At 45.1% G+C, this 12,500-nt stretch overlaps 1 protein-coding gene across 1 annotated transcript in view; it reads left to right on the top strand.

Moving 5' to 3' along the window:
- LOC120039686 (fibrillin-1-like) overlaps positions 1-12,500 on the top strand; it is a 21,977-nt gene that overhangs the window by 3,421 nt on the left and 6,056 nt on the right. Inside the window, exons 6-13 of the mRNA XM_038985104.1 lie at positions 301-420; positions 590-727; positions 2,763-2,813; positions 4,015-4,140; positions 4,264-4,491; positions 7,535-7,660; positions 7,828-7,956; positions 9,579-9,704. Of these exons, the coding sequence (XP_038841032.1) occupies positions 301-420; positions 590-727; positions 2,763-2,813; positions 4,015-4,140; positions 4,264-4,491; positions 7,535-7,660; positions 7,828-7,956; positions 9,579-9,704 (1,044 nt within the window). The remainder of the gene's footprint in view (positions 1-300; positions 421-589; positions 728-2,762; positions 2,814-4,014; positions 4,141-4,263; positions 4,492-7,534; positions 7,661-7,827; positions 7,957-9,578; positions 9,705-12,500) is intronic.

Below are 12,500 nucleotides of genomic sequence, written 5' to 3'. Positions count from 1 at the left end.
GTTACTGTCTGTATGTCTGTCCGTCTGTCTGTCCGGGTTGGGTTTAATCACATTTAAAGTTCAGAGAATTGGAATTTCAAGGTACTTCCGTAATTGTCTGGAATTGAAATGGAGTTGACCCCCAGCCCTGCTGTCGGTGTGTCACACAGAGACGTGTTAGAAGCTGGTCAGGAGCAGAAAGAATGACGTGGTAACACATCTTCCTGTAGATATTGATTTGTGGATGACTTTCTCCTCTAAGTCATATAGATGTGTGTGTGTTTCTTGTCGATATTGATGAATGTGTGTTGTCTCCTGCAGACATTGATGAGTGTGAGTCGAAGCCGTGTGTGAACGGGGACTGTAAGAACAGCCCGGGGTCCTACGTGTGTCTCTGCTCAGCAGGCAGCACGCTGGACGCCTCTGGAACACAGTGTATAGGTACGTGAGTATAACAACCCCTGCTGTTTGTGTGTGTGTGTTTGTGAGAGGATGTTACTTTTGACCAGAGGATTAGGGGACTACTATCTGAGGGGCTAAAATGGCAGCTATGAAATGTTATGCTGTGTATTAGTACAGTCCTCTGCCCTCCCTCTCCCTGTCCCTGTAGAGACCAGTAAAGGCACATGTTGGCTGAAGGTGATTAACGGACGCTGTGAGATCAACATCAACGGAGCCACTCTGAAATCCCACTGCTGCTCCACACTGGGAGAGGCCTGGGGAAGTCCCTGTGCCAAGTGTGAACCAGGTTAGTGGGAACCTACAGAACCATATAGAACCACATGGAACATCTAGAATCTCTAGAACTTATAGAACCTATTTAACCTGTAGCCCTTCTCTGGGGAGAGGCCTGGGGAAGACCCTGTGCCTTGTGTGAACCAGGTGATATTTAGAGCCTGTACTGTAGCTAGGTGAGGGTTAGAGCCTGTACTGTAGCTAGGTGAGGGTTAGAACCTGTACTGTAGCTAGGTGAGGGTTAGAGCCTGTACTGTAGCTAGGTGAGGGTTAGAGCCTGTACTGTAGCTAGGTGAGGGTTAGAGCCTGTACTGTAGCTAGGTGAGGGTTAGAACCTGTACTGTAGCTAGGTGAGGGTTAGAGCCTGTACTGTAGCTAGGTGAGGGTTAGAGCCTGTACTGTAGCTAGGTGAGGGTTAGAACCTGTACTGTAGCTAGGTGAGGGTTAGAGCCTGTACTGTAGCTAGGTGAGAATTACAACCTGTACTGTAGCTAGGTGAGAATTATAACCTGTACTGTAGCTAGGTGAGGGTTAGAGCCTGTACTGTAGTTAGGTGAGGGTTAGAGCCTGTACTGTAGCTAGGTGAGAATTACAACCTGTACTGTAGCTAGGTGAGAATTAGAACCTGTACTGTAGCTAGGTGAGAATTAGAACCTGTACTGTAGCTAGGTGAGGGTTAGAACCTGTACTGTAGCTAGGTGAGGGTTAGAGCCTGTACTGTAGCTAGGTGAGGGTTAGAGCCTGTACTGTAACTAGGTGAGGGTTAGAGCCTGTACTGTAGCTAGGTGAGAATTAGAACCTGTACTGTAGCTAGGTGAGAATTACAACCTGTACTGTAGCTAGGTGAGAATTAGAACCTGTACTGTAGCTAGGTGAGAATTAGAACCTGTACTGTAGCTAGGTGAGAATTACAACCTGTACTGTAGCTAGGTGAGGGTTAGAGCCTGTACTGTAGCTAGGTGAGAATTACAACCTGTACTGTAGCTAGGTGAGAATAACAACCTGTACTGTAGCTAGGTGAGAATTAGAACCTGTACTGTAGCTAGGTGAGAATTAGAACCTGTACTGTAGCTAGGTGAGAATTACAACCTGTACTGTAGCTAGGTGAGCATTACAACCTGTACTGTAGCTAGGTGAGAATTACAACCTGTACTGTAGCTAGGTGAGGGTTAGAACCTGTACTGTAGCTAGGTGAGAATTACAACCTGTACTGTAGCTAGGTGAGAATTACAACCTGTACTGTAGCTAAGTGAGAATTACAACCTGTACTGTAGCTAGGTGAGGGTTAGAGCCTGTACTGTAGCTAGGTGAGAATTATAACCTGTACTGTAGCTAGGTGAGAATTACAACCTGTATTGTAGCTAGGTGAGAATTACAACCTGTACTGTAGCTAGGTGAGAATTACAACCTGTACTGTAGCTAGGTGAGAATTACAACCTGTACTGTAGCTAGGTGAGAATTATAACCTGTACTGTAGCTAGGTGAGAATTACAACCTGTATTGTAGCTAGGTGAGAATTACAACCTGTACTGTAGCTAGGTGAGAATTACAACCTGTATTGTAGCTAGGTGAGAATTACAACCTGTACTGTAGCTAGGTGAGAATTATAACCTGTACTGTAGCTAGGTGAGAATTACAACCTGTACTGTAGCTAGGTGAGAATTACAACCTGTACTGTAGCTAGGTGAGAATTAGAACCTGTACTGTAGATAGGTGAGGGTTAGAACCTGTACTGTAGCTAAATGAGAATTAGAACATGTACTGTAACTAGGTGAGAATTAGAACCTGTACTGTAGCTAGGTGAGAATTAGAACCTGTACTGTAGCTAGGTGAGAATTAGAACCTGTACTGTAGCTAGGTGAGAATTACAACCTGTACTGTAGCTAGGCCTCTGTACCAAGTGTGAATGATCCTATAACTGGGGCCAGGAGTTTTTCCCGGTCAGGTCATGACCAGACCTATTACACATCAAAGCCTATAGGGCAGGGTCTCACAGAATGTGGAGGTATTTTAATATGTCTTGTTCTCTCTTCCTCCTTCTCTTTCAGATCAGTTTTGCACTAAGGGTTATGCTAGAGTCAGAGGGACCATCTGTGAAGGTAATGACACCCGGAGAAGGACTCCGACAAGACTCATCATTCACTTAGCAAATACACATATTCCCTCAACTCCAGTGTTTGATTTCAAAAACTGGTTATAATGCAGTTTGTTGCATTGATTGTTTTCGTTGGCATGTATCAAATGAAGCTTTATTTACACAGCACATTTCAGACATGGAATGCAACACAATGTTCTTCACAAGACAAAACAAATAAAAAACGATGAAAATAAAAACTGAAATATTTACTACACAACAAACATAAGAGGATAAAAAACTAAAGAATAACAATAAAAACTTAACAACTAAAAAGCACCCTAAGGAATAGCAAAGCTAAAAATGTGTGTATTAAAAAGATGTCCACAGTTTCGGCTCCCCTCAGGTTCTCTGGCAGGCTAATCCAGAGGCTGGGGGCATAATAACTAAAGGCTGCCTCTCCATGCCTCTTGGTCCTAGGCTTTGGGATAGTTGAAAGGCCAGTGCCAAAGGACCTGAGGGACCTACTGGGTACATAACTTAAAAGCATGTCTGACATGTATTGGGGTGCACAATCGTGGATTGATTTATAAACAAATAGAAGAATCTTAAAATGTATTCTATTACTCACAGGCAGCCAGTGCAGAGACCTTAAAACTGGTGTAGTGCGTGCTCTCCGTCTGGTCTTGGTCAGTACCCGTGCTGCAGCATTCTGTATGTTTTGCAGTTGACCAATGGCTTTCTTTGGTAGACCAGACAGGAGAGCATTACAGTAGTCAAGCCTGCTTGTAAGAAAAGCATGGATGAGTCTCTGTATCAGCCTGAGAGAGAAACGTCAGCACCTTGGCAATGTTCCTCAGGTGGTAAAAAGCTATTTTGGTCACATTCCCAGTGTGTGATTCGAAAATGAGTTCAGAATCTAAAATAACACCTAGATTTTTTACCTGGTGTTTCTAATTGCCTTGTTGGAGAAAGTATATAGAGCTCAAAATATTCATGAATGCAATGGCCTTGGAATCAGTCTCTTTGTCAACATGAATATTAAAATCACCCAACACAATGATTTTATCATAGTTCTCATGGACAATAAATAGTTCTGTTAGTTCACTTAGCGTTGTTTTATTCTGTTGTTGATGACAGGCTCTAGTATGTGTGTCTGTTGTGTTTCTAGTGTTGTGTTGTTGTTAATGGAGTCTAGGTTCTGTGTGTTCTCTCTCCACCTGTAGATGTTAATGAGTGTGAGGTGTTTCCGGGGGTGTGTATCAATGGGAAGTGTGTGAACACCGTGGGTTCCTTCATCTGCCAGTGTCCCCCTGGGATGACTGTCGACGCCACCGGACGGACATGTATAGGTGGGTACTGTAGTCCACAAGCACTACGCTAATGGGTACTGTAGTCCATTACACTGTTGTGTACTCCACAAGAATTGTATTTTGCATTATGGTGTTTTGTTATCGTATGTTTCCCCCCTCCAGACCTGCGTACAGAGCAGTGTTATCTGAGCCACGAGGATGAGCGTTGCGGAGCCCCTATCCCGGGTCGTCACCGTGTGGACGCGTGCTGCTGCTCAGTGGGTGTGGCCTGGGGCCCGGAATGTGATGAGTGTCCGGAGAAAGGCTCTCAGGAGTACAGCCAGCTCTGTCCCAGGGGACCCGGCTTCGCTAACAGAGGAGACTTCATTAATGGACGGCCCTTCCTCAAAGGTATTCCTCATACGTTCCATTTCAAACCTAGTCCCTTCCCCTACCTCCTATACTCCTTTAGGTCCTTTCTCAATGGTAGATCCGGCCACGTTTCATTTTAAAACCTTGAGGCCCATCCTCAAAGGTACACATGACCCAATTCCGTTGCCATATCACTTACTCCTATCAATGAAAATCAAAGTTTATTTGTCACATGCGCCGAATACAACAGGTGTAGACCTTACAGTGAAATGCTTACTTACAGGCTCTAACCAATAATGCAAAAAAGGTATTAGGTGAACAATAGGTAAGTAAAGAAATAAAACAACAGTAAAAAGACAGGCTATATACAGTAGCGAGGCTATAAAAGTAGCGAGGCTACATACAGACACCGGTTAGTCAGGCTGATTGAGGTAGTATGTACATGAATGTATAGTTAAAGTGACTATGCATATATGATAAACAGAGAGTAGCAGCAACGTAAAAAGAGGGGTTGGGGGGGGAACACAATGCAAATAGTCCGGGTAGCCATTTGATTACCTGTTCAGGAGTCTTATGGCTTGAGGGTAAAAACTGTTGAGAAGCCTTTTTGTCCTAGACTTGGCACTCCGGTACCGCTTGCCATGTAGTAGAGAGAACAGGTAGTAGAGAGAACAGTCTATGACTGGGGTAGCTGGGGTCTTTGACAATTTTTAGGGCCTTCCTCTGACACCGCCTGGTGTAGAGGTCCTGGATGGCAGGCAGCTTAGTGATGTACTGGGCCGTACGCACTACCCTTGCGGTCAAAGGCCGAGCAATTGCCGTACCAGGCAGTGATGCAACCAGTCAGGATGCTCTCGATGTTGCAGCTGTAGAACCTTTTGAGGATCTCAGGACCCATGCCAAATCTTTTTAGTTTCCTGAGGGGGAATAGGCTTTGTTGTGCCCTCTTCACGACCGCCTTGGTGTGTTTGGACCATTCTAGTTTGTTGTTGATGTGGACACCGAGGAACTTGAAGCTCTCAACATGCTCCACTACAGCCCCGTCAATGAGAATGGGGGCATTCTCGGTCCTCCTTGTCCTGTAGTCCACAATAATCTCTTAGTCTTGGTTACGTTGAGGGATAGGTTGTTATTCTGGCACCACCCGGCCAGGTCTCTGACCTCCTCCCTATAGGCTGTCTCGTCATTGTTGGTGATCAGGCCTACCACTGTTGTGTCGTCTGCAAACTTAATGATGGTGTTGGAGTCGTGCCTTGCCATGCAGTTGTGGGTGAACAGGGAGTACAGGAGGGGACTGAGCACGCACCCCTGGGGATCAGCGTGGCAGATGTGTTGCTACCTACCCTCACCACCTGGGGGCGGCCCGTCAGGAAGTCCAGGATCCAGTTGCAGAGGGAGGTGTTTAGTCCCAGGATCCTTAGCTTAATGATGAGCTTTGAGGGTACTATGGTGTTGAACGCTAAGCTGTAGTCAATTAATAGCCTTCTCACATAGGTGTTCCTTTTGTCCAGGTGGGAAAGGGCAGTGTGGAGTGCAATAAAGATTGCATCATCTGTGGATCTGTTTGGGCGGTATGCAAATTGGAGTGGGTCTAGGGTTTCTGGGATAATGGTGTTGATGTGAGCCATTACCAACCTTTCAAAGCACTTCATGGCTACGGACGTGAGTGCTATGGGTCTGTAGTCATTTAGGCAGGTTGCCTTTGTGTTTTTGGGCACAGTGACTATGGTGGTCTGCTTGAAACATGTTGGTATTACAGACTCAGTCAGGGACATGTTGAAAATGTCAGTGAAGACACCTGCCAGTTGGTCAGCACATGCCCAGAGCACACGTCCTGGTAATCCGTCTGGCCCCGCAGCCTTGTGAATGTTTACTTGTTTAAAGGTCTTACTCACATCGGCTACGGAGAGTATGATCACACAGTCATCCGGAACATCTGATGCTCTCATGCATGCCTCAGTGTTGCTTGCCTCGAAGCGAGCATAGAAGTGATTTAGCTCGTCTGGTAGGCTTGTGTCACTGGGCAGCTTGCGGCTGTGCTTCCCTTTGTAGTATGTAGTAGTTTGCAAGCCCTGCCACATAAGACGAGCGTCGGAGCCGGTGTAGTATGATTCAATCTTAGCCCTGTATTGACGCTTTGCTAGTTTGATGGTTCGTCGCAGGGCATAGCAGGATTTCTTGTAAGCTTCCGGGTTAGAGTCCCATACCTTGAAAGCGGCAGCTCTACCCTTTAGCTCAGTGCGAATGTTGCCTGTAATCCATGGCTTCTGGTTGGGGTATGTACGTACAGTCACTGTGGAGACGATGTCTTCGATGCACTTATTGATAAAGCCAGTGACTGATGTGGTGTACTCCTCAATGCCATCGGAAGAATCACGGAACATGTTCCAGTCTATGATAGCAAAACAGTCCTGTAGTTTAGCATCTGCTTCATCTGACCACTTTTTTATAGACCGAGTCACTGGTGCTTCCTGCTTCAATTTTTGCTTGTAAGCAGGAATCAGGAGGATAGAGTTCTGGTCGGATTTACCAAATGGAGGGCGAGGGAGAGCTTGTACTTGTGTGTGGAGTACAGGTGATCTATAATTTCTTTCCCTCTGATTGCACATTTAACATGTTGATGGAAATTTGGTAGAACTGATTTCAGTTTCTCTGCATTAAAGTCTCCGGCCACTAGGAGCGCCGCCTCTGGGTGAGTTGTTTCCTGTTTGCTTATTTCCTTATACAGCTGACTGAGTGCGGTCTTAGTGCCAGCATCTGTCTGTGGTGGTAAATAAACAGCCACGAAAAGTATAGTTGAAAACTCTCTAGGCAAGTAGTGTGGCCTGCAATTTATCACAATATGCTCTACTTCAGGCGAGCAAAATCTAGGGGAAATTACAACAAAATAACAGGTGAACAAACTCAAAAAACTGCTGTAACCTCTCTCTCTCTCAATTCGATTCAAATGGCTTTATTGGCATGGGAAACATATGTTTACATTGCCAAAGCAAGTGAAATAGATAATAAGTCTCTCTCTCTCTGTTTTTCTCTCTATCTCTCTCTCTATCCCTCCATCCCTCCTTACCTCCCTCTTTCTTAGATATAAACGAGTGTAAGATGATCCACAGCTTGTGCTCCAATGGGAAGTGTAGGAACACCATCGGTAGTTTCCGTTGTCGCTGTGACAACGGCTTCGCTCTGGACTCTGATGAGAGGAACTGTACAGGTCAGTCTACAGCTCATACAGAGTATACATCTAGAGCTCCGTCTAAAGCTTTCAGACACACAAGATAGTATATGTCACAACAGCGCGTCAAAAATACTACATTACTCACAATGCAATGTCTCTTAATGTGTTTTTGGAAACTAACTGTGATGTGTTTCTCCTTCCAGACATCGACGAATGCCGTATCTCTCCAGACCTGTGTGGTCAGGGCACGTGTGTGAACACAGGTGGGGACTTCGAGTGCGAATGTTTTGAAGGTTACGAGAGCGGCTTCATGATGATGAAGAACTGCATGGGTGAGTAGAGGACCTAAACACACCTGAACACACCTGAACACACCTGGACATACCTGGACACACCTGCACACACCTGCACATACCTGCACACACTTGCACACACCTGGATACACCTTAACCCACCTGCACACACCTTAACACACCTGCACACACCTGGACACACCTTTACACACCTGGAAACAACTGGACACAACTGAACACACCTTAACACACCTGGACACAACCGAACACACCTGAACACACCTGGACAGACCTGGACACAACTTAACACACTTGGATACACCTTAACACACCTGCACACACCTGGACAATCCTGCACACACTTGCACACACCTGGATACACCTTAACCCACCTGCACACACCTTAACACACCTGCACACACCTGGACACACCTTTACACACCTGGAAACAACTGGACACAACTGAACACACCTTAACACAGCTGGACACAACTGGACACACCTGGACAGTCCTGAACACACCTGGACACAACCGAACACACCTGAACACACCTGGACAGACCTGAACACACCTGGACACAACTTAACACACCTGCACACACCTTAACACACCTGAACACATCTGGACACATCTGGACAGCTGTCCCATCCCAGTACTAGATTCTACCTCTATCAGTACTGTATTGTGGAGTACATGACAGAGGAAAACATTTTTAGTCTATAATAACATAATAACACATAAGGAAACGCCATCTCCATAGTAACTCCATCTCCATAGTAATCCCATCTCCATAGTAACTCCTTCTCCATAGTAACTCTGCCACAGGCCTTTAAAACGCTCTATGAAGTGGATCAGGGCAGGGGAGTCCTGCCATGCTGACATCCTGTTACAGACCCAGTACTCAAGCACCGTGTGTGTGTGTGTGCGTGTGTGTGTGTGTGTGTAAGGAAGAGAGGATGATTCGCTCCCCAGGCCTGTGCTGTGTGCATGTTACAGCCTTTATGGGAATACCAGCTATACATTTAAAGCACGCTCAGATCACTCCCTATACTCTCAACCCACAGTGCCATTTTTCTCTGGATAATTGTATTTTACTGCTTGATTTACACACACACACTCCAGCATCCAGACGCTTTTATATGCAATTACTGGTCATAATGTCCTGACATCTGTGAAAATGTTTAATGTTCAATGGTTTATTTCTTTATTTATGAATGTAATAGCCATGGCTTGGCTTTGAACACATTCCTGACTGAGTGAAATTATATTTATTTTTCCCACAAAGTAGTAATGACTACAGATGAGAAAATATGCATAAATAGTCTGACGTATGTGACTCTCGCTCTCTCCCTTTTCTTTCTTTCTTTCTTTCTTTCTTTCTTTCTTTCTTTCTTTCTTTCTTTCTTTCTTTCTTTCTTTCTTTCTTTCTTTCTTTCTTTCTTTCTTTCTTTCTTTCTTTCTTTCTTTCTTTCTTTCTTTCTTTCTGTGTGTGTGTGTGTGTGTGTGTGTGTGTGTGTGTGTGTGTGTGTGTGTGTGTGTGTGTGTGTGTGTGTGTGTGTGTGTGTGTGTGTGTGTGTGTGTGTGTGTGTGTGTGTGTGTGTGTGTGTGTGTGAGAGAGAGTGTGTTTGTCTCTCTCACACTCTGTGTTCTCTCCTCCCAGACATTGATGAGTGTGAGCGGAACCCTCTGCTGTGTCGCGGTGGTGAGTGTGTGAACAACGAGGGCAGCTTCCAGTGTGTGTGTCCCGACGGACACGAGATTGCCCCCGACGGATCCGCCTGTCTCGGTGAGTGACGAGGTCATCAGTGTGAGACCAGGGGTCACATAGGCCTATGTTCCATTACTTCTAGGCTTCATCCTTCCTTTCTTCTTTCCTTCCTTGAGTTCCTCACTGACCTATATGTGGATGGATAGGTTAAATCAAACAGTCCGACCTACAGTATTAGTTTCATCAACCCAACCTGATCAGTTTAATTAAAAATGGATGGAAATGGTGAACGAAGGAAGGAAGGAAGAGAGGAAGGAGGGAAGGAAGGAAGGAAGAGAGGAAGAGAGGAAGGAAGGAAGTGTGCAGTAATGTGAGTGGGCCAGGGGCTTGTCTACTTTAAGGAAGCAGCAGATTTCTCCTCTAATAAGTATCTGTGGGGTAGATGGGGGCTGCATGTGTGTTTCCCTGCATGTATGCTGGTGTGGGTCTTGGTATGTGTGCATGTGTGTGTGTGTGTGTGTGTGTGTGTGTGTGTGTGTGTGTGTGTGTGTGTGTGTGTGTGTGTGTGTGTGTGTGTGTGTGTGTGTGTGTGTGTGTGTGTGTGTGTGTGTGTGTGTGTGTGTGTGTTAGGGCTTCCCGCCAAAACGTATTCTCATTTCCTGGCATAAATAATGGAAAGAAACCAGTAAATTATAATAAATTATTTATATGAATAGCGTGATCAAAAATGGAACTGTTACTTGATATGCAATGTCTAAATCTGTCTTCTCTATGGCCTTGTCTGCTCTGCTATCTGCATGATCAATCATCAACGCTCAGTGTGTGTGTGTGTGTGTGTGTGTGTGTGTGTGTGTGTGTGTGTGTGTGTGTGTGTGTGTGTGTGTGTGTGTGTGTGTGTGTGTGTGTGTGTGTGTGTGTGTGTGCGCGCTTGTGCTTACACAAAGTCGCCATAAATTCAAAGCCCTGCGTGCGGTGTGTTCCCCTACCATGTCATTGTAAACAGGAAATAGGCCTGCAGGCTATACAGGTCAGCAGTAGATCAGGAAGGCCACAACCTCCCCAAGAATCCCTCAACATGGCACTACTGGTGAGAGGATATGCAGAGAAAGAGACGGCTAAGTCAGCCAAGATGCAAAAATACTAAAAATGCACATGAGACATATCAATTCTCTGGCTTCATTCATAGGCTACATTAGACCAGTGTTCACAACACTAGCAGCCTACCATATTTACTCAACATAAAGTCGCCTATAGAAAACATCCCTTAGGCAACTTGAATGGCTTCTATACATGTAATTGCTTACTATATGTGCAGGCTCTCGACGCAGTTATGGTAGACAATGTCCATCCTCATTCTCCATCTCACATTCAAATCTCCAAACTAACGTGTGGCACTGTCAGAGGCTCAATATATAAACTGTTGCTAATCACAGAACGGCTGACATACTGTGTCCCCAAAAGAGCCAGAGGAAATAGACATTTGCAACATTGTTTCATGATGTTATGTGAACAAAAGCGGGCACACGGTGGGCTACTGGTCAGATTCACGGGCAATTGATCAACTGCGCTATCCATGGTGCTGAATCTCTGCTAGCCTAGGCCTGTTTGTTTAGAATCTGATGTTCCCTGTGACAGTCACCACAATAAGCGGTTAACAGGAAGTAAAAACAGCCACAACCTTCCCAAATCCCCCGATAGCCAGGTGCAAGGAGAGAGAACAGGGCCAACAAGCTGCCTGACATCTTTCAGTCAAAGGTAGGCTGTAACTAATGTCATTTTTGCTAGACCTCATAATATTTGACCAGTCGGCCAACAGTGATTCATAGGCCTACACTCTTAAAAGAAAGGTGCTGTTTAGAACCTAAGTGTTATTTGGCTGTCCCCATAGGAGAACCCTTTAAAGAACCCAATTTGGTTCCAGGTAGAACCCTTTTGGTTTCAGGTAGAACCCTTTTGGGTTCCATGTAAAACCCTTGCAACCAAGGACAGCCGAAGAACCCTGAAACCCTTTTTTGGTTCCAGGTAGAACCTTTTTGGTTTCAGGTAGAACCCTTTTGGTTTCGGGTAAACCCCTTCAACCAGGGACAGCTGAATAACCCTGAAACCCTTTTATTAAGAGTGTAGGCTACCTTAAAACTAGGACACATCAATGAAATAGTGTGGTGACTTTGAGAGAACTTTGAGTTGATTCATTGCAACAAATACAAAAAGAAAATGTTAGATTCATGTGCAGATTTTTCCATTGACATTGGTATAATCCTATCAGAATGTCCCTGGTGTTATATTATTTTAAATAGCACATCCGGTTTGAACTGGAATACCGGGATGCCCGGTCATTTCTTGACATTTTCTCAGGAAGAAAAATGTGTAGATTCTCTGGAAAATATGAAACCATAGTGTGTGTGTGTCTCAGTGTGTGTGGGCTAAATGGCTGGATGTGTATATGAATGTATGGTATGTATTGGGGTGATAGATGGCTGATAGCTAGGTATGTAGAGTGGGGCTGGTTCTATGACCATCTGGACCACTTCACATTATACAGACATTCTATGGAGACTAGCTACTCCAATGGCTGCACTGGAATGGACTGATGCTTTGCTATGACTGGAGCTTGTGTGTGCGTGCATGCCTGTGTTCGTGCATGTGAGTGTGTGTGCGAGTTGATGACTCATCCTTACCCATCTTGCCTCTGGTTGTGTTTTGTAGCTGATTTAGAAAGGGAAGTCTCTAGGGGTAAAGGAGGAGGAGGATCTATTGATTTAGAAAGGGAAGTCTCTAGGGGTAAAGGAGGAGGATGATCTATTGATTTAGAAAGGGAAGTCTCTAGGGGTAAAGGAGGAGGAGGATCTATTGATTTAGAAAGGGAAGTCTCTA

The sequence above is a fragment of the Salvelinus namaycush genome, unplaced genomic scaffold (assembly GCF_016432855.1).
Source record: "Salvelinus namaycush isolate Seneca unplaced genomic scaffold, SaNama_1.0 Scaffold2917, whole genome shotgun sequence".
In the NCBI taxonomy this organism is placed as follows: domain Eukaryota; kingdom Metazoa; phylum Chordata; class Actinopteri; order Salmoniformes; family Salmonidae; genus Salvelinus; species Salvelinus namaycush.
Note: the sequence above shows the minus strand (reverse complement) of the source record. Positions and strands in the feature narration are given on the sequence as shown.